Source organism: Parambassis ranga, chromosome 15 (assembly GCF_900634625.1).
Source record: "Parambassis ranga chromosome 15, fParRan2.1, whole genome shotgun sequence".
In the NCBI taxonomy this organism is placed as follows: Eukaryota; Metazoa; Chordata; class Actinopteri; family Ambassidae; genus Parambassis; species Parambassis ranga.
In genome coordinates, this window is record NC_041035.1 from 13,006,358 (window position 1) to 13,028,529 (window position 22,172).

At 41.2% G+C, this 22,172-nt stretch overlaps 2 protein-coding genes across 6 annotated transcripts; one reads left to right on the forward strand and one right to left on the reverse strand.

Moving 5' to 3' along the window:
• The first annotated feature begins 117 nt into the window (after positions 1 to 117).
• On the forward strand, positions 118 to 10,030 carry arhgap22a (Rho GTPase activating protein 22a). 2 transcript variants are annotated; one of them, XM_028423705.1, is made up of 11 exons: positions 118 to 274; positions 513 to 613; positions 5,470 to 5,666; positions 6,283 to 6,370; positions 7,032 to 7,160; positions 7,240 to 7,450; positions 7,554 to 7,686; positions 7,769 to 7,842; positions 8,127 to 8,248; positions 8,359 to 9,346; positions 9,441 to 10,030. In XM_028423705.1, the coding sequence occupies exons 3-11, from the start codon at positions 5,484 to 5,486 to the stop codon at positions 9,658 to 9,660; spliced, it is 2,148 nt and encodes a 715-aa protein (XP_028279506.1). In that variant the 5' UTR covers positions 118 to 274; positions 513 to 613; positions 5,470 to 5,483; the 3' UTR covers positions 9,661 to 10,030. The 2 variants fall into 2 exon arrangements, with proteins under 2 accessions (XP_028279506.1, XP_028279505.1); XM_028423704.1 differs by lacking the exons at positions 118 to 274; positions 513 to 613 and adding an exon at positions 1,483 to 2,756.
• mapk8a (mitogen-activated protein kinase 8a) lies at positions 10,022 to 20,818 on the reverse strand. 4 transcript variants are annotated; one of them, XM_028423708.1, is made up of 12 exons: positions 20,621 to 20,818; positions 18,340 to 18,506; positions 18,047 to 18,176; positions 17,870 to 17,928; positions 17,636 to 17,774; positions 16,267 to 16,432; positions 15,553 to 15,624; positions 14,935 to 15,117; positions 14,709 to 14,833; positions 14,524 to 14,587; positions 13,544 to 13,621; positions 10,022 to 12,003 (listed from the first exon to the last, which is right to left on the reverse strand). In XM_028423708.1, exons 1-12 carry the CDS (start codon positions 20,627 to 20,629, stop codon positions 11,828 to 11,830), a joined length of 1,368 nt encoding a protein of 455 aa, XP_028279509.1. In that variant the 5' UTR covers positions 20,630 to 20,818; the 3' UTR covers positions 10,022 to 11,827. The 4 variants fall into 4 exon arrangements, with proteins under 4 accessions (XP_028279509.1, XP_028279510.1, XP_028279512.1 ...); XM_028423709.1 differs by lacking the exon at positions 15,553 to 15,624 and adding an exon at positions 15,999 to 16,070; XM_028423711.1 differs by lacking the exon at positions 20,621 to 20,818 and adding an exon at positions 18,642 to 18,794.
• Positions 20,819 to 22,172: the final 1,354 nt, after the last annotated feature.

The window sequence follows — 22,172 nt, forward strand, 5'->3', positions numbered from 1 at the left end:
AATCTACAGTATAAGGACTTTAAAAGGAGAAACTCTTCATATCTTTCACCCATAAGTCAGCAGTTTTCACTTCTCCATCAAGACAGCTCACTTCCTGAGTGAGAGACAGACCAAGAAATCAGCGGAGGAGGACAAGTGAGCATCCCACAGCTGTGTTTTATTTCTCTGTAAAACACTACCTAAAGCAGCAGCTGCTTCGGACTATGTGATGCTATCTTTGTTTTTGCACAGAGACTCTGGCTCCAGACTGAGTCTACCTATCCAAGATGACATGGCAAGTAAATGCTCGCATGACTGTCTTTATTTTCCGTCTATATTAGAGTCTGTTCACATCAACATTCTTCAGGCATCCATCACCGTTTTTAAATGATGGCAACCACAGCAGTCCTTGTTTCTTGCAGATTGGTTATTAAGTAGATGGCTGAGATGTGAGTATTGTCATTGTTTAGAACCTGAATGTGTGTGTGTGTTTGTGCCCGTGTGTGTGTGTGTGTGTGTGTGTGTGGCTCTAGACATGGCCCACGCTGGAGAACCTTACATTGTACAGATGGGTTCAGGGGCATAAAGCCATTCAGGACTCCTCAGATTAGTGACAAACCAACAAAACTGGCAGGTAAGTTTCAGATTTTAGTTTTGTCCTAAAAATCATTGTATTGAGATGGTTTATGTGCCTCGTATGAATGAACGTTCTGTGTCTCTTCTCCTTACTAGCAGTGTTTCAGTACTGCTTTTTCAGTGTCATCCAGCCTCTTGAACTGTAGTATGTATCTGCTTTATCATATTCACTACAACCCCTTCAGGCTGAGCAGGAACAAGAACATCACACCCTTGAGTGTTGTGGCTTTTACTCGACAGATTACAGAGTGACTGATTAGTGTGGCATTCTCTCTCACACTATAAATCTCAGCCAAAATGAATCAGGACACTTGTTTTCTCAGATTTAAACACATGCCCGCCCATATTTTTTACCATACATTTGCAGTGGATTATACTATTTAAAGTGAATGAGGTTCTGGGCAAACAACATATTGTTATAATTCAGAAACTGAAAGCAAAAATCTTTCATTTCAGTTTTTCTATTTATTCTTGTTGTTTGCACACGCAGTATGTAATGTTAAAGCCAAATGATTGAAGTAGTTCATTTTATGCTCTGTTCTGGAGCAGTAACTCTGTTGTTAAATTTATTCAACAATAATTGATTAGGTTTAAGATCATGATTTGCATCTTAGTAATAAGTCCCATCAGATCAATAATATGATTCTTCTGGCCTGAAAAGGAGCTACAGAGGACAGACCTGTTTTTCTCTCATTGCAAAGGTTTCTTGTACATATACCTCCAATGATATCTGTTAACCCTGCACAATGCTGTGTGTCTAAATGTGACACTCATGGGACCTCATCAACAGAATGTAACAACAAAGAATGTGTGGATCTATTAACCTAGGAAAATACAAACTACTGTATTTTATAGGAACTGCCAGATAATGCCTTCTAGCGGCACCTTGCCAAAAACCACTTCCCTCCTCCTGTCACTGCCTTTAACTGCCATACTGCCTCAGAGATATATACACCAAACAGTTTGTTTATGTTCTTCAAATGCTGCTCATGCTTTATTCTCTAAACTTTCTCTTGTGTTTGTGACTCTGACTTATCCACATGTTGCTTCACATACTTTATCTTGGTGATCTTTGTGATGATACTGGAGGTAAAGTTTCCTTCTACTGACTCTTTCATGACCTTGTTTATGTCATTGCTAACATGGTGTCATGAACATACACCTTCCTGCAGATCTACTGCAGTCATATGGGGGTTTGTTTTGTCTTTCTTCCCAGCATGTGCAGTTTTATCTAAAACATTTCCCCATTCCTTTAGATCTTGTCATGACATCTACATTCACTGGAACTGCTATTTCTATAGAAAGATTCTGACTGTGAACACAGAAAACAGTGTTCAACAACACATTAGGCATCGGTGAGGTTAGAAGACTCAATTTAGTTGACGAACTGAGCAATCAATGTAATGACAAGCTACTGGTCAGTCTATTTGGGTCAACAAATTGTAAAAGTTGCCCAAACCTTTGAGTACAGCTGTACAGGAATGGCAATGTAATGTCTACTTTATCCACATTTAGTGGTGAGAATGTCCACAGTTGAATCAAATGTATTGATCTGAGGTTGTGCAGATGATACCATAATCAAGTCTCCATGAGCAGCTGGGAGAATCATCAGAAATGCCAGAGTGACAATGATTTGAAGAAAGAGGTGACAAGACAGAGGACACATAGCCAGACATATTTTTAGACGGTGAGAAACTGATACTGGGAGTGTGCAGCAGAAGGCAGGGAGACAGATAGAGGGACAGACAGACAGACAGACAGAGAGAGAGAGAGAGTGGGCAGGGCTCTAGGTGAGAACAGCACGCGGGCCAGTGGGACAGAGAGGGGGAGTCAGACGAAAGAGAAGAGGGGAGGAAGAGGAGAGTGTGTGGTTAAGTACTTAAGAGTGTGTGTGTGGGTGTATGTGTGTGCATGAATGTGAAGTCATACAGAGTGCAATTGGAAGACCAAGGAAGTAAACCAGGAGAGAAAGATGCTTAAAGAGGATGAGGAGTAGCAGGGCGAGGCAGCAGCGAGAGGGGCTGAGAGTGTGTGTGTGTGGAATGGTGTATGAACAGAGGGATGCGGTCATGTCTCTGTAAGAGGGAGCAGCACAGCAACGGTAACCATGCTGAGCCCCAAGATAAAACAGGCACGCCGGGGTAAGCGCAGTCCCTCCTCCCCTTCCTCCATCCATCCTCTACGCTTCATCTCTCTTCTCCATCTCTCCTTGTTCTCTTGCTTCTTTATGTCTTCCACTCCCTGTGTCTGCAGAGCTCCATCTGTCTTGCTGTCTTTGTAATAGTGTATCACCAATTGTGTTTTCACTGATATTGAAAAAACTGTGTCCTCCAGTCACATCTGCATGCCATTGTCATTCTGCATCCTCGTGACCATTCTTACCTGTGAGTTTTCTCACAGATCTGAAAGTGCTCAGCCTTTCCACTGCCTTTTGAAAGTAACAGCTTCTACTACAAGGTGATGTAATGTGTCATGTCTCCCTCAAGTGATTATACTATTCTCATTCATGGAAGATTTCTGACAGAGATACTGTGAGCTGTAGTAAACATGGCTGCTGGGAAGATAATCCACCCTTTGACAGTGTTCTGCATCTCGACATGTTCACACCTGAACACATGACTACAGTATGTCTGTGTTGGTGCAAGGCTTACAACAGCTATTTGGTTGTGGTTTTGGGGCAGGTGACAGACCTCTGATTGGAGGAATGCATGACTCTCTGCTTCTGCACCCCAACAGCTGACTGTCAAACATAGTTCCTCTAATGCGGGGTAAAATCCACTGAAGACAGGACACCATATATACATGCCTCTCACATGACTGTGTGAAGATGAATATGGAAGCTGTAAAGCAGGAGCAGCAGAGTAAAAATACTTGCTGTGCTTTTCATAGCAGTTTTTATCTATAACTGGCATATTTGACCATGGTGGTTTGGAAAGCTGCCACCATATCTCAAGGAAATTGGTTATTTAATGTTATTATTATTGGTATGATTGCAGTATTTCTGCTGACTGCAAATAAATCTGCCAAAATTTTGGATCTCTTAGAATAAATCTTACATTAAGTGTAAAAAAGGCCATAAGAGAAAATTACAGACTTGCGTCTTCTTGAAGAACCCTTACGTTTTTGTGTTCTGTGGCAGGAACGATGCTCTGTTTGTCCCCTGAAAGTTATTCTAGACCAGCCGTAAAAATGAGAACATAAAAGATGATGGGAATGAGAAGTGCCTCTTCTTTCTCCTTCAAGCAACACAGTGCTGTAGCCACTTCAGTTTGCTTGCCACGTCTTGTGCGCTTGCCATCTCTCATTTGGTGTAATGGTATTCTCCTTTGATTAGATTCCCAGCTCTGCTCTTCTCTGACCCTTTTATGCAACATCATTCTGGGCAAATTCAAACAGCATTACTGAGCTGGATCTGCACGCAGAAGCTTAGACATCAGACCCCAAACCTAACCAGTGGTGTTATGAAACACTGCCCAAACTATTAAAATTATATTATTTTATTATTGATATTATTAAAACATCAAATTACTCATGGATATAACTGGAACCGCTCGTACTCACACCAATAACTTCTCAATCCTAGATCATATTATCATTGCTAAAAACATGATCTAGACATAATGATCTAATAAATTATAACAATCTAATCTGGGATGGAATAAGTTGCAAGATTTATGAATATGCAAACGCTGCTTACAGCTACTTATTCCTCTGTTCTACTAAGATTATGTGTAGATAATCTTAAATGACAACTTTATATACTGACCTTGTGATAAACTAAATTTAACAACCTAGCAGTAGTTCAGGTACGGTAACTACTTTTGGGTGGTTTAAATTTGCACCACTCCAACCAAACAGCAAAATGCTATAACATGCCATTATTAATGCAATTGTGATATAATGCAGCAGACTAGAACATACACATTTTCTAATCACTGCTTGTGTTAATGAAGTATTTTTAAATGGTGTTTTTGCTTTTTGCAATTTGAAGATTTTTGGTATCTTTTATTAAAGACATACAGAGGCTGTCTGCTGTATTCATAGATCCTCCTCAGCCTGCTTCTGCTGTCAGTTTTGCTAATGACTACTTCACGTGGTCTCCCTTTCCAGCAATAATGACTGTGCAAAGGAAGGACATCTAGAAAGGGAGAAATGGGAATGAGGAATCCAGACAGAGAGCTGATAAGCAGGAGAGAGAGGCAGAGCGAGAGAGAAAGAGCAAGAGAGAGGAAACAGAACCTTCCCTGCTGTCCTCAGCAGAAAGGAAGATGCAATTAACAAGAAAATAAGACGCCATTGATTTCTCTCTCTCTCTCTCTCTCTCTCTCTCTGCTCTTCCCTCCCTCTGCTTTCTGTTTCTCTCTCTCTCTCTCTCTCTCTCCTTGACTCTCCTGGGATTGCTCCACTGTCACTGTTTTTGCTCCATTCTTTTGGCATAAATATGCTAATACCTAATCCATACTTGTAATCATCCTATAGCAGTTAAAGCGTAGCCTGATCCAAAGCAAACTCCTCCCTGTGCAGCAGTGAACATTGAAATAATATATGATCCCATTAATATCTGAAACTCATAATAGAATGTGCTGGAATAATTAGTTAGATTTCATCTTAAATCAGATTGTCCTTGCTGCAAAATGGAGGCCCTGCCTCAGTAGATTGGCTTAAGGGTGAATCTGGATGCATGGTCAAGCCTGTGGGCTTAGCTATAACCCAGGGAGGGTTTTATGAATAATGACTGTGTGAATCTTTATGACAGCAAAAGAAAAAAATCCTAAAATAGCAAATAGTATTCTCTCTATGTCACTCTCTAATCCTGCATAATTCTTCTTTGATTTCAATGTGTGTGTTCCATAGCCCGGTCCAAAAGCATGGTGCTTGGAGAGTTGTCTCGGATGTCCAGGCCCTGTTCTCCTCTGGATCAGGAGAAGGCACTGAAGGCAGGCTGGCTGAAGAGACAGCGGAGCATCATGAAAAACTGGCAGCTACGTTGGTTTGTCTTAAGGACCGAGGCTCTGTTTTTCTACAAGGACCAGGATGAAAGCAAGGCACAGGTGTCACAAAAACACATTTATTTGATCACCTGTTGCAAGGCTGCAGTGCTACTGTGTTCATATTCAGCCTTCACACATGTATGTGATTAGAACTTTAGCCCTTAGGCCAGTTAATACAAAATAATTTCTATTAAATCAAGCAACCAGTTACATTTCTGTAGCCCTCTGACCATAGTTTTTACCAGTTTACAGGTGTCAGACCATTTTTGAATGAATATCCATTCATCCTACAAAAATCATCCACCATTAAGACATCTCCTATCTCTCCATTAAAGCCATTGTGTGCTGTTATTGCCCTGACACACACTCTGATAATGTGGTAACTAGCTGCCCTGAGGTCCTGCTGTAAGCACTTAGTAGTTGACCTTTGACCCTCTGTATGCTGGAGGGCTCAGAAATGGAAGTACATCAGGAAAGTGCAGAGAGATAAATAGATGAAGAGATGTTTCCCTGAGTCATCCCTCCCTCCATCATCATTACCTTCTTTTGTTGGACAGATGCCCAGAGTCTGGTGTACTCAGAACTCTACAATGTTTAACATGCACTACACATCCAAGTACAGAACCACCGCTTGTCTGACACTTTGTCTATCACCTTCCTCTCCTTTCTCCTGCAGGGTTGTATTCCTCTTCAGGGTAGTCAGGTCAATGAGGTGCCCGTCAATCAGGACGAGCCAGGTCGCCACCTTTTTGAGATTGTTCCAGGTAAGCTAGTGTTCCAGTTGTGTATACAAGCCTTGTTCGGGTGATCCGGTTTTATACAAATGTTATAATCAGTCCCGAGAAAAAGTCCTCGGCAGAACTGAAACTGAGTGAGAAGCATGGTGCAGTTGCTGTTGTCCCAAGGGGACACTATTCTTTCTGGGTCGTTCATCTCTCACACAGCACACTATGTACAACAGTGCAGGACTCATAGGCATCCTATACATTAATGCACATGCCATCTTATTAAATTAACTTCTTTTTCCTTTGCTGCCTTTAGCCTACTTGCATCATGAGTAAAGCAAATGATCACAAAGTCATATGAAGGCAGAGAATTTCATATCATGCAATGAAAGCTGTGCTGAAATAAACTAAATGTCAAACTAAAATGTCAACCCTGGTGGTATCAAGCTGTGTTTAGCCAGAGGAAGGAAAGGCAGAGCTGCATGGTGGTGTCTTTGTACTTTACAGGGGAGCTCAAACTAATAAGGTTATTGAAAACACTGACACTGATATCTTTAGCCGGTAGAACTCACTTGTTTACAGACAATACTTGACAAGTAAGTAGTTTGTATCTTTTAGGTGTGTGATGTTTACTGCAGTGGTTTTGAGATGTGATTTCCATATTGATCTAGAAAGTAATGAAATATGTCTGGTGTTCCAGGAGGGGCTGGAGAAAAGGATCGAACCGGTATTAGCCATGAATCATTCCTGCTGATGGCCAACTCTCAGAGTGATATGGAAGAATGGGTCAGAGCCATACGTAGAGCGATATGGGCTCCACTGGGTGGAGGTGATATTCTTTACACAGTCTTAAAATTCTAAGATATTTGTGACCAGAAGTGTTTATTTTCTGTGTGGTGTGGTTGTAGGTGTCTTTGGGCAGCACCTTGAGGAGACAATGTTGTATGAGGCCCAGTGTGGCCCTCAGCGACTGGTCCCTGTACTCGTTGAACAGTGTGTGGGCTTCATACGTGAACATGGACTCAAAGAGGAGGGCCTGTTCAGGGCCCCCGGACAGACCAATCATGTCCGAGAGCTGCAAGATGCCTTTGACCGTGGCGAGAAGCCAGTGTTTGACAGGTGAAGCAGCTGGAGGAGGCATTTCATCTACAGCAACATGCCAAGCCATCCATTATCTGTATAGGATATAATTCTACAATGTGCACTCCCTTTTCTGTTACAGTTCCACAGATGTCCACACAGTGGCATCACTGCTAAAGCTGTACATACGAGAGCTGCCAGAGCCTATAATCCCATTTTCCAAATACACACAGTTTCTTTCTTGTGCTCAGCTTCTTACCAAGGATAAAGAAATGGTAAATACACTCCTGTCCAAGACTTCACTAGTATAATTCAAACTAGATTTTTTGTAATAAACATGTCCTTTTTTTGTTCAAGGGTATCACAGAGCTGAGCAAACAGGTGAAATCACTCCCTCAGGTGAACTACAACATCCTAAAATACATTTGCAAGTAAGTAAAATGTCTCTATAGTTCTTAGAGATGTGACTGAAGGGTTTTATTGTGGCTGCTTTTATATTCAGTGTTTAATGTAGGATTTATTAGGCTGTCAAACCAGAGAAATACCATTCATTACTCCCACATCCTTGTCATGTGGGGAAGCGACGTCACGTCACATGAGCCCACACACCAGCCAAAACCATGACTCAGACTCTTTTCAACAGTTTTAAAATTACTGAATGAAGACCAGTCAACACAGATATTTTTAACATGTTTGGGAATAAATGTTTGTTCAGGTTTCTGGATGAGGTCCAAACTCATTCTGATGAGAATAAGATGAGCGTTCAGAATCTGGCTACTGTGTTTGGACCAAATATCCTTCGCCCCAGAGTGGAGGATCCAGTTACCATGATGGAGGGTAGGAGATCATATGTTAATCTGCACCAACGCTAAAAAAAAAAAACACAAAACAAGACTTTTCTAGCATTCTTATACTCATGAGTTTGTGAATTGTGTCGCCATAAACAGGAAGCTCGCAGGTGCAGCATCTGATGACTGTTTTGATCAGTGAACACTCGCAGCTTTACCAACGTGAAGAGCTAGAAGCTGAAATTCCTCCACAGCAACAGAATATCCAACGAAGCAAAGTGGAATGGCTTCCCCAGCAACACACCGACTCCCAGCCATCCTCAGACACAAGCTCCAAAACGTCTAAAGAAAAATCAAGACCCTCCACCCCTTCTACAGACAGTAAGCTGACTGCATCAAGCCCTGTTACATCAGAGAAGGGTGAGGATGGTTGGATTGAAGGGAAAAGCAAAAGCAAGATGGAGGAAGATAGCAAAGCTGAAGGGAAGGGTGGTAGTGAAGTAGCAGTTAGCCCTAGTAAACAATCTAAAGCCCTGCCCTCCTGGAGGTGTTCTTTCAAGGGCAGTGCAGCCTCTGGAGGACCGAGAGGGAAAATAGGGGGGTCAGCAGGGGATGTCTCAGCAGCTGGCGGGAGCAACTGGTTGATGAATGGGCTGTCGTCCCTCCGTGCTCACAGGCGCACCACCTCATCAGGTGAAAGACTGAAAGACTCTACTCTGTCTCTAAAAGATTCCACCCTCTCCCTCAAAGAATCCGCTCTTTCAGTTAAAGATTCACAGAGAGACTCTGATGAAGACTCGTCTCGAGCTTCCCTGTCTCACAGAGTACTCCACCAATCCCACAGACTGTCTGCCTATGACAATGTTGCCCCCTCCAGTCTAAGCCTGCCTGCTGACACTTCCTCCATCTGGACATCCTTTGAGATCTCACTGTCAGAGCCTCAGGGAAGCGATAAGGCAGTGCAATTAGAACAGGTCCAAGATGGATCTTCAGAAATCAGGGACAGTGCAAATACTTTGGATCACACTGCAAGCGGGAATGAGGATGATCATGCAGGAACGACAAATGAAGATTCCACGATCATGCTGACCCATCTCAAGCAGGAACTAAAGAAACAACGGATGAACTACGAAACCTGCATTCGCAAGTAAGAAAAAGTTGCATGACTTTGTAATGTAATGTAATGTAATGTAATTATAACTATTGATATAACATGTTCTTTTATTCTTCTTTTCTTTGAGGTTGGAAGAATCCTGTTCCAAGTACCAGTCCCAGGTAAACTGTCTTGAGGAGGAGCTGGACCAGGAGAAGAAGAAGTTTCACATGCTTGAGATCCGACTCAGGAACTCAGAGCGGGCACATCAAGATGCAGAAAATCGGAACATTCTCCTCCAGCAAGAGATGGAGGATTTTTTCAAAACCCTTGGAGATCTGACTACAGGAGCAACAAGGACCAACTAAAGCCAGACCCACCTGCCTTCATCTGGTCCATTGGCAGAGGAGGAGCTCAAAATCTGGGAAGACCAACCAGCCCCAAAGCTTTGAAGACCAAATACCTCTCTTGTGCAGTACTAATTGCCATCTTGCCCTCTTTAGTACGGCCATCTTGTGCCTACACTGACCAGTGCCGGTGCCAAACGAGAACTCCTCTGGACCAATCATAATGCCATTCCACAAAATTCCTTACACTTAAACACACATAGGTCATGTAGTGAGTCATTTAGAAACATGATACATCAGTAAGATACCATAAAAAGCCTTATTAATATATGAGGTAGTGTACACACATAATTCAAATAAAAGAAAGATGGATGACAGACACTAAAATTCAACTCTTTTATTTGTTGGAGTTGAAAGTAGACAGTTTAGTTTCCATTTCTGATTTATATAATTGGTCTGTTAGTGAGGCAATTTCAGATCCAAAGGCTAATTTCACACAACCAGCCTTCCCAAAACACACCACAATACGTTCATTCTTTCATGACAAAGTCTGGCCAAACCATCTGAAGACTGCAGCATCATCCCAGTGGTGCTAAATGGCTTTCCTTTATTTCTTCTAAACATACCTGCACTAATTACCAGAGAAAACTCATGCGTAAACTATTCTATCGCTTCTATTTCTGAGGACATGGAGGAGGGAAAAACCACAAAAAAGAAAGCCACAACAGTTGAAATGCGGCCAAGAAAAAAAAAGGGTCAGGACATGCGTCACAATCCCCAAAGTGCATTCTGGGAGCTGATGCTAGGGGTTAATGCCTGGAGTGCCCAACCATGAAGAGGGCAAAAGGGACAGTTTGGGAATTTGAGCCATCAATAACATCCAAAGGTTACTACGGCAGGTAGCAAATGCCTGTTTCCTGACTCTCAGAAAACATACATACATCTACAGTTAAATGTACAGATCCATCACTGACTATACTAATCCATGAATTATACTGCACAGAAAACAAAAAGAGAACAAAATGCATATAAATAGTACTTCTGAATGAAATGTACATTACATACAATGGACACCTCCTCCTAGCTTGAAATAAATAAATAAATAACAGAATACAGACCAGAAAGCAGACCTTGTGTCGCATTTCTTTCAAATGATGCGTGCTATGATTTACATACTGTTCAAAAATGAGTGTGTGTGTGCATGTGTGAGGTAGAACTCAGAAAGATGCACCATAGGAGAGAGGGGCATCTGCCACGGAGAAGACTAAAAAAAAAAAGCAAGTAAGGGCACTTAAATTAAATATTATAAATATCAGACAGTTGTGAGTAATGTCTGACAGAACCTGCCAAAAAGATAAAGTGACTAATTTAGACAAAGTCTCTGGTGACAGTCCCTAAATACAGCACTCATTCTAGCCAGTGGGGCGGCCTAAATAAACTTGTGACAGTAATTGTCTCCTTATTATCACACATTTCTATTCACTTACATTCACCTGGTTTTACTCATCCAACAGACCATCACCTACAAATTACATCTAAAATAATAAACAAGTTAAATACAGTCAGTTTACAGTGTGCCATAGTAAAAAAAGAAGTAGTGTCTGGGCAACAGTCCATTAGACTGCATGTGAAGATGCACACAATCAGAGCTGACATGATAGAAAAAAAAACTCTTGGGTACAGCAATGGGAGCTTTCTACAAGAAAGAGAAAGATGAGGAACAATTTCAAAACAAAGCCTGCATAAGGATCAATAATGAAATGTGCTATTGTCTACTGTTAGACAGAAATGGTGTAGATTCATTCAAATGTCACAAAAACTATACAAAAAAATGCCAAATGAACAATTCAGACATGTCTTCAATGTGTACTAAACATATGGTATTTGTCTTTGTAGCAGTAGCCTAAAAAACAGCAATGTGTAAAGTACCCTCTCTTCCAAATCATACATCACAGTTTCACATCAAAACATACTCTGATTCTTTGCAGCAAAAATACAGTAATGATACATTTTGAAACCACAATCATTATACAGCAGTATAGGGGTGAGGGGGAAATAAAAACAAACTGTACATTAAAAAGCACAGCTCTACAAACTAGCATGATAAGTTCCATTGGCCTGAACCCTCTCCCATCACACACATACTGATGCGGAAAGGTTTGTTCTCGTTTGAAGTTTTATGTGTCCGTTATCTGCAGCAGGCCAGTGCACCCAGGGAGGTGTGACTGTCCAAGCTGCTGTCAGTTTCAGAGGTCATGGTGGGGTCACTGCTGGGGTCAGTGGGCTCTGTGGACATGGATGAGACATCATTGGCCGATGAGGAGGAGGATGTTGGCTGAGGAGGGCTGTCGATCACTGCTGCACCTGTGCTGCGTAAAACACACATCAACACATAGGTTTCATTGAAGTATGTTGGATCCTACAACCAGGTTCTAATGAGGTCAGAATTGACAGGTTGAAATAGCTGAAAGTTAGATTAGTAGTTACATTTGCAATCTGACAAAAAAACAAACAAATAATGTGAAGAAGCATGACAAGGAAACAGCTGCTGTTTTCAACTATTGTGGACGCAACATTTATTTAAAATCAGTGGTGGAGGAAGTACTGAAGCTTGGTACTTAAGTAAAAGTAAAATTACCCAGCAAAATATATACTCAAGTAAAAGTAGAAGTGCTACATCAGAAAGAGAAGAGAAATCTTTGAAATGTACCCAGAAGCAGCTATGGACAGATCTGTGTGTCATGAGGCAGGCTGTGGGCATGTATTGAACAGAGAGGCTAGTAACAAAAAAAAACAGGCATTCACCATTTTTACTGTGTAAGTATTCCTGCTTTAGATTAATGTTATGAATAATGTTAATCAGACATTGATGGATGGATTTGTGTTAGCAGACAGTACCTAGTCAACTAACTGAGCCAGAGCATCGGCATCATGATTGAGGCACATTATAGAAACACAGTTCGCAGAGTGACACCACCTCCATATCTGACCTCACATCAGTCCAGCACTGTATTCATAAAATGTAACAAGTAACTACAAACATTGTATAAATGTAGTGGAGTAGAAAGTACAGATAACAGCTGCAAAATGTAATGGAGTAAAATTATAAAGTATGCACTATTATTTTTACTTTAGTATAAATACATAAAAATTACTTAAGTACAGTAATGAAGTACAAATACTTAGTTGCTTTCGACCACTTTTTAAAATAGTCTATTAGGTCTGAATGCATACTGCTGACATGGTTTGTTTTAGTGTGCTAGCAAAGGTAATGCAGCATTGTTTTAGTGCTAAAGAAAACTCAATGATACCACAGCACAGACTCAACGTAAACTGTGGCTTCATGGTATATTTAGTGTGCGATAGTTGTGAGGGGTGGACACCAGATCAGCAGCTTGGTTGGTATAATATTTTGGATTCTTTTTGCATATTGCTCATAAAAAAATGTAATAAAAATGAAAAAAGGGCTGCTTATTGTGATGAGGAAAAAATCCATCTATGATTTTACAAATGTTGGAGGACAAAATCAAAACTGTTATGTGTGACTGTACTGGAGGTGCAGTAATAGTAGTACTTTTCCTGGTGGTATACTGTATGTATGTACACACACACACACACCTCTATGACCTTTTGAAATATTAAGGAACTGGTAAGAATTTAGTATTTAGGGGATCTATTAGCAGCTTGACATATTTTATTCTTCTCACTCAAACCTCTGTAAAAGGCCAATCCTTCTCTACCACCATTATATTTATTAAACTTTGATATAGTTAAAACCTACAATGGTGTTCTTACTGGGTTATGTGTTTGTTAAAAAAAAAACATGATTGTGTCAAACCACACTTGTCATTTGCCTCTGACAAAATCCACCATCTAATCTTCAAAAGTTATAATTATTACTCACCTAAAGGAGATGGTTGGCCTCTTATCACTCCATTCTTTGTCCATTCTTCCCAGTTAGTCACTTCTTTATAAATTAGGTCTGCGAATTAGAAGAGAAAATATGTTACGTGAAGATGGTGAGAGTAATACCCAATATACCAATCACAGTATGTGATGCACCTATCTGTACAATCAGAATGGATTGCATAGTGTACAGTCCAAACAGCATCACGTTTCTAATTTGGACGGGCTGTGCTGGTGTGACCCTTCTAAAAATGAGTGAGGGGTCATTATCACCTGGCAGTGGTTAGGATGAGCTCATGCTGCTGCACAACTGAAAGTGATATTTACTCACAATCTTAAGTCCCTCCCATGCCACACAGAATCAGGTTCCCCACAGTGGAAACACTAAGCGAGATGCTTTAAAGGGGTATTTCAAGTCATGCAACACTCCCTCTGGCAATTATAGTGGAGATACAGATATACCAGAGCAGCAATGTCCATAAACAAGTGACTGCATTTCAACACAATCGCTGGCTGTCCTGCTCGATTTCTTTACACATGGGTTATTTTTGTTAATGATGTCACCACAGATAAGTTCCAAATATAGAACATTTCCTGATCATTTCTATGGCGGGGTGATTCATTTTAGGAAAGAAGACACATTTAGTCTAGGGATCCAGCACGCTGACACCTTGGTCATTTTGTTGTGTAATAACTGCATGAAGATGCCCAGCTTTGTAGGGGCAAAGTTATTTCAGTGATCTATATGGTGCCTCCCGTGACACTGATTGACCTTTTATGACAAATTTTCAATTCAAATTTCTCTCTCCCATGTTTTAAAATCCAGATGCGCTCTTTTTCACCATGCTCTATGAGGAAGTCAACATCCTTAGAATACCTTTGGGCAATACGACCCGGGCAGTGTGGTTAATGATACATAATACACATAAACCAATAATAATTAAAGTCGGTGTAGTGCTGAAAAGTGTGTCATCTTACCTTTCCACTCCTCCACAGTATGCTCCCTCTCATCCAGCGTTTTGTCTGGGATCTTTGGCGGGGGCTGAGAAAGAGAAAATGGCTGTGTTGGTGGTGCATAAGCGTTGCCAACTTTCCACTTCAAGTGATTATAATCTCATGTGGCACATTTAAGGATCATGCGATGCTGTCGGTGATCCACTTACCGCTTCCACTTCAGCTGGGTCATACCAAACGTTAATATATGGGTGCTGCAGGGCCTCATCTACAGAGATACGCTTGGAGGCATCAATCACTAACATCTTGGATAAGAGATCTCTAGCTTGGCTCGCTGAAGGGAGAAACAGCAGGTAACACTGTTAACCATGAATCTGTAGGTGTGGTTCAATACATATTGGTTAATATGATAACACACGCACAAAAAAACTCTACCTTTCAATTTGTTGTGATCTGAGTCAGCAGGGAAGAGCACATCTGGGAAGAGTTTCTCAAAGCTGTATCCAGCATAGCGTGGCCTGTTTTCTACATACGTTCTTACTGACTGGTTTAGCTTCATAAGGAAATCCTGTGATGGAGTGCCTAGCTGCTCAATTACTTTGTTCCACTGGTCGATGTCTGAAGTGTAAATGTTAAGGAAAAAGGCCACAGACACACAAACACACTATTCTGTAGCACAGAGCTACTGAAACACACCAGAAGGGCACTGTGACATTTACCTTTTCCTAAGGTGCACACATCAACAGCTCTATTTGTGTGGCCTACACACACACACACACACACACACACACATTTTAGATTTCATGATCTATACTGTTGCGGCCACTCTCTCAAGTCCTCTGCAATGTATACACAAATACTCCCTCAGCAACTGCTGCTATTTATTATCTGATAAGTTCTCATAATGGGAGGGTGCAGCACAGCAATGATGGAGGTGTATCGGGTAGGGTGGAATAACAGAGTGACGGGGGAAAGAATTCTCAGCATGGTGGTGATCTCTTCACAATGAATGAAGTGATGACACTGTGATCGATCAATGATGGGGAAGGATACGATCAGTGCCAGGGAACAACACGCTTCCCCTGATCATCTCGGCCACAATGCAACCCACTGACCATACATCCACTGGAGGTGGACATTTTAGATGACAGGGAGGAGGACATGCAAACAAAATGGTGAAGAGCACAAAAATAAAGCACAAAAAAACAACAAAGGAAGTGTGGAGGATGTAAACATAATGACACTGATGGTGAAAATGAAGAGCATGCAGCAACAACCAGGAATGAGTAGAAGACAGAAAGAGCATTGTTAAGCATATAAAACACAACCAAAGCATGCAAAGGAAATGTACAGACCCCTAACTGCCATATGGCTGATTATCATACATATTACCCTTGGTAACTTCAACAATTCCCCATAGGATGGAACAAAAAGTGTCTAATAGTCAGCACAGCAAAAAGCACAAAGTGTGAGGAAGTATTTAAAAGACACAAGGATACAGTCCCTTCCTGGGAAGAGGATTTTATGGCGAACCATTTCTGCCAGTATGCAGCCCACAGACCATATGTCCACTAGTGAAGTGGAACACGATAAATAAAGCCGATAAGAGGTGAGAGGAACGCACAACAGCAAGTTAGTTACATGTAAGAAGATAGACAGTGCAGCATTTTTCAACATGCAGTTCACAGAAAGACAGCACATTGGAACTGGCATCCATTTTTATACACTGTAAAATGACTGACAACCAGATACAGTACAAAGACTCACCATTGGCCTGGTAGCCCATTCCAAGGATAACCTCTGGTGCCCTGTAGTAGCGTGTAACTACATACGGTGTCATCAGGAGACCTGTGGCAGCTGTCCGGGCCAAGCCGAAGTCCAGAATTTTCAGTGTACAATCTGACTTCACAACTATATTACTGGGCTTCAGGTCCTGCAGAGGAACACACACCAACATGTCAGGAAGGAATGACCTATCTTTAATACCATTCTGAGAAAAAAATAAGATGGAAGATTTCTGTAGTGCTAAATGAGGTGTTTCCCTCATTTCCCAATATCGTTTTTTTTCCCCTCAGAGTATGGCTACCTCATTCTAACCAGGACAAATTTGATGAAACTGTAACAATACCAAGGACAAACTTTGCCTAATTTTATTTTTCTATCAATCAATCAGTCTATTATTGGCGATTAGATTATTCATTGCATCACTTTAATTTCTGTCAGATACACACATGGCCTCATGGTTTTTATACTAAAGATGATGGCAATGTTGCAGTACAGGTTATATAGAGATACACCAATATAGTTTCTAGACAGCATTGCACATACGTGTCCATTTTTAATCTCATCCGATTATCAATATCAGTATTATCAATACATCAGTATAGAGTATTATCTATTATTTGCCATTTTGCTGGCATGAGAATGGCTCAATTGACCAGTGCTAGGATAAAACCCATGTTTGCAGATCCCATGTGTTAAATTTGAATGTATTTAAAATTGGATGTTCATTAATTTCTTAAAATGTTCTAGGTTGTTCAAATGTGCACTTTGTTAGACTTTAACCATCACTGGACAGTCTTTGCTTCCTCAAAAGTGAAGTCAGTCTGAAGGTGAGAGAGGTTGTCCTCATTTCATGTGTGATACGACCAAAAATAATTTACCACTCAAAATGCATACTTATGGAGTTAGATGACTTGGGGGTGTAAATAAAGAGCTTCGCCACTTCTCCACTCACTGATGGACGAGTTGTAAATCACTTTTATTTTACACCTGCAATTTACTAATCCATATGGGAAAGCGATACATCCAGCTGGCATGCTTAGTTGAAAAGTCGAAAGTGAAATCACTTAAGCTTCACAAAAGCTGCTGTCATTTCTGAGACATTTTATGAATGTTTGTTTGAAATGTACATTTCATAGTAAAACTACCTTCCACAGAAATCCTGCAGTAACACATTTTCATTAAAATATATATTCTTTAGGGCTTTGCTGGCAGTATAGCCGTTACCTAAACGCATGCCAGTTGACCATTTGGCCTTACACTTCAGCGTCAAGTATCACAGCAGCTTTAACAGTTCATCTTCAGGACACTGGCCTGGCACCAATCTGCGTATTCATGGCCAGCTAATGCTTACCCTGTGAATGATGCCGGCAGCATGGAGGTGTTTGATACCACATAACATCTGATAGAGCAGATAGGACAGCCTCTCGTGGTCCAGCTCCATCTGGATGACCTGGCACAGGTTAGCATCCATCAGCTCCATCACCAAGTATCTGACAAGAGAAGGGAAGCTTTAGCCAACAAATACACAAGAGGGGGGGACTAATTTAGTTTATAATACATATGATATGTCTCTCTTAGTACTTACACATCTTGGAATTCTTCTAATGATTTTTGTGGCGTAAATACATTTAATAGGCCAATGATCTGTGGGTATAAAATAACATTCATTAAAAGGGTGTTTATACAATCAGTCACACAAATGCCATCAACATTCTGCTGGTCTAAAGTCCACTGTGTGAACTGGAACTATTTGCACGCTTACATTTTTGTGATTGACACATTTCATTAGTACTAGCTCTCTGTACGCCCTCTTGGCATGGGTCTGATTCTGGAACGGCCGACTCAGCTTCTTGATGGCAACATTTCGTTCAAGGATTTGGTCATAAGCAGAGCTGAAGAACAATATACACAGTACAGCAAATTAGGAACATGGCTACAAAAATACAATTTAAATAGATATTAGGTTTTACAAGATATTAAAAGTCTAAAGTAAAAAATGTGGGTTAGGAGGGATATGTTTTTCACCAAACATATGAAGGAGGCAAAAACACTCACCAGACGATACCCTGTGCTCCTGAGCCAATGGGTCTTAGATTCTGGTACCGCTTCAGCACCGTAAACGTTGAATCACCAACATCTAAGCTGTAGAACTCTCTTTCTCTCTTGTTTTTGTTCATGGTGAATTCTTCTATGACTGCCTTCTGTGCATCCAGAAATGTCCTCTGTGGAGACGAACACACGTTTGAAATATATTTTCACAATAGCTGCTGTCCCGTCAGACTGAATCCCTGCTCCCGAGAAAGCAGATTCTGAGTGATGGAGGAAAGACACACACACACACACACTAAATTTCTCACCACAGTCCCTTATCTCAGCAACTCGGCAAACAAATCAGGAGGGAAGATTTGATATCATCAGTGGCGGTGGCAGAACAGCAGGCCACGGGAAGGTCTACTCCATCATATGAAACATAACTCTCAGAGTGACTCTGTCACACTGGAAAACCAAGCCCGGTGATAATTCCTTTGAGTTTGGACCCCAGCCCAGGACTCCAGCTCAGTTCTACGGGCAGGTCCTCCACAGGCACATGCTAACTAGGTCAAGTTGCACCAAGAGACCATGAGCCCAGATAAGACACAACAGAGAGATGCCAATTTGTGTGCATGATGTTCCCGAATATGTTTAATTGAGCCGCATTTCACAACACCACTCCAAACAAAAAACTAAAAAAAGGAGAAAAATCTAGCAGCTTCCTTTTCCTTTTTCTTCTGCTCTTATATAAGCAACGCAATCGCCCTCCCCGCTCTTCCACTCTCCCGACACACACTCCATATGAGGAATATAATTGCCAGAACAAAATGAGTCAGCTCTCCTTCTGTTCCTCCAGCGTCACAAAGACGTCCATAACATCCACCTCCCCTCACAACATGAAAATAGACATTCTGCTTCTTTTTATAATTCAGACGGAAGGATAATTGTGCTTATCTGAGTTATGACATGTTGAATGACATCACAGTTAACATGTTTTACTGCGCTTACGTGTGACACATGTAACAGCTGATGGTGGTTCTGATTTGTTTTGTTTTGCTCTCCATATGGATAATTACAGTCAGGTAAAGTGCAGGGAGAGAATACTTGGAGTCACTGGACATTTTTTATGCCCTAAATACACACTTAGTTATTTTAACTATAGCATTGATACCTAGAACGACATGCTGGATCTACAAATTTCCACTGAAATCAATTACACACACTTAGATTGCAGTAATGTGTCAGCTGCAGTATTTACAAGGAATGCAGCAGCCACATTAGTAGTCTAACACTGCACTCAGAAGGTCGAGGATGGATTCGAAGGCGGGTAGCTGCGATACATCTACAGTAGATGCTCTATGCTCTATTCTGCAAAAGCAAAAAACTCATTCCTAGAGTGCACTGCCTTCTACTGGCTTAACTGTTGTTTTGTTTAGAGCAGCTGCCTCTGCCTAATGACTTAATGAATGGCTTCCAGTGCAGTGAAAGAGAATTTATGTCCTGGTAAAAGTTGTTAACATGTATGATGCAAGGTGCATCACAGATTCTGTGATAGTGGTACACTGTGCCACTGTTTTTAGACAGGAATGATATGAAGCAGCTTTCTGACATTATACACACAACAGCATTAAAACAATAGATGAGCAAATACAGTAAGAATATCAAGCACATAGACATTATTATAATGCACCATATGGCTGAAACACGTCCTCTTAATATTTCCAATCTAAAGTTGAGGCATTCTGTTGTACAGTGGACACATGCAGGAACATACAGAGAAATATTTCCTTGCTACATGCATGAGCCACAAATGATCAGCAGCCTGAAGGACCCCCATCGACCCGTTATTCATCTTCCTTTACTAGTCAGTGTGGTAACCTTGGCCACACGACCCCTCGAGTCTTGTCGATGGCCGAAGTAGCAGCCAGGTAAACGACGGACTGCTGCAGCAGAAAACAGCAGCGCATGCTAAAATGCAGCGTCTTCAACACGCCGGGCACGGCACAGGAATACATTATGACAGAGATAATGATAGCGTGATATGACAGGGCCTGTTAGGGAATCACAGTGCGCAGTCGGAGCTGATAGTAGCTTCTGCCCCGATCTGCGTGCGAACGCTGTGGACGGACCCTAAAAACACCACGTTATAATGATCTGAAAATGCAATTTGCTAAGAAGCGAAGCCACAACGTTAAACACAACAACCGCCCCGTTTAAGCGGCGTGGACTTAGCGACATACGACCCTCCCCCCACGGCCAAACAATAAGCACGTCTGAGGAGCAGAGGTGCGAATCCCCATCTTACCTCTTTCATCAAATCATCAAACTATCGATCCCCGAGCGGTCTGATCAGCTGCGAAATGTCCCGGAGCAGCGGACTATTTGTTTATGCCGCCGCTGAAGGATGATTTATTCCGTTGTGCGGCTTAAAAATACATGACCTCACCAAAATCATTGCCTACGTTTCCATCTGGCTGCCACTGACAGGCCAGGACGCGCAGTGCGCACGGGGCATGCGTCCCAGCAGCACGTCACTCATCCACAGAGACACACCCACCGCCTCCTACATCCATCTTTCCTTCCGCCTGCTTGCCTGCCTGCCATCACATCTATCTATCCATCTATCTAGACTTTTGTCCCACTTCCGCTCAAACTCAGTAAGACTTTTTTCTCTTTAAGCCTGCAGATCTTCAAGCAGTCAGAGCATTAGTAAACATCCATCCAGCATATTACACAGTGTTAAATATGGTTTCTGGTTTGATGCCGAAGAATATTTTATATTTTTAACCTAAGTGATAACATTTTGATACAGCAGCTGTATGGTTTATGGATCACTGAGCTCACAGGCCATGAACATATTTTGTTTTCTGTTACTAAAACAAAATGTATTGAAAACTGATCCCTGTTTTCCCCTCAACGTGTCCTTGTTGCTAAATCCTCCACAGAGGTATGACAGAGGTGAACAGGGAACAGGAGGTGTAGAACAGGCAAAGCTTCAGATATTCTCTTAGAGTTCTTATGCACTTATATTTTGTATTTCAGTGTTAGTTGGTTGTTGGGTCTCAGTGTTGGATAGTAACTGTGCACAAGTAGGCTACTTTATTCAAAATTTAAGGAACTTGAACTGTACTAGGTTGTTTTTCATACCTCCACCTCATTTATCTAGGAGATGAAACTATGATTTATTTTCCACAAATACATTTTATACACATAGATATTCATTACAGACATAAATGTATATACTATACTATATATAAACATACTTTTCTATTAATTAAACTATTTAAGAGTTTATGTAGAGATGGATTGAGTTGACAATTTAGAAAAATTGCAATTAGGCTATTTAGTTAGATATTTTAGATTTTTAGTTGAAGGTTAAGAGAAATTTGAGGGCATTTAGTCACCATGTTTACACCAAACAACTAATCGGTTTATAAAGAAACAAAATCAGATGATTAATCCAGATTAAAATAGTTGCTGTTGGATGCCAACAGCTTAAAATGAACTCAACATTAGCCACCCACAGCATCCTGCTACAGGACTGAATAAGTCATAATAATGCAGTCATGTAAGTGTCAGAGGACATTTTCCTGCTTTCAGTCTTTTTTTATTTTTAATACTTTCATAGAGATTATTTTCAATGCATGGCTGTTGTGGTACTTTTTACCTTTTAAGTCAAAGGTTTGGATGTTTTCTCCCACACATGATGCAGTAATAATCACATACAACACGTAGATAACTGATGTAAGTATGTTTGGGGCATTATTTGGCACCCCGTAGATCTTATCTCCCCTCCATTAGCGTGTACTGTGGAGCAATTTGTGGACGCTGACATTCACAGGCTCTGCAGAAATCCA

Excerpts from the sequence above, each read along its gene's own strand:
- arhgap22a (XM_028423704.1), top strand. The coding sequence starts at position 2,723 with ATGCTGAGCCCCAAGATAAAACAGGCACGCCGGG. Across the intron at positions 6,371-7,031 it reads CCTTTTTGAGATTGTTCCAG|GAGGGGCTGGAGAAAAGGAT; the intron begins GTAAGCTAGTGT and ends CTGGTGTTCCAG. Across the intron at positions 9,347-9,440 it reads TACGAAACCTGCATTCGCAA|GTTGGAAGAATCCTGTTCCA; the intron begins GTAAGAAAAAGT and ends CTTTTCTTTGAG.
- mapk8a (XM_028423708.1), bottom strand. Across the intron at positions 14,834-14,934 it reads AGATCACAACAAATTGAAAG|CGAGCCAAGCTAGAGATCTC; the intron begins GTAGAGTTTTTT and ends TTCTCCCTTCAG. Across the intron at positions 14,588-14,708 it reads ACCCAGCTGAAGTGGAAGCG|CCCCCGCCAAAGATCCCAGA; the intron begins GTAAGTGGATCA and ends TCTCTTTCTCAG.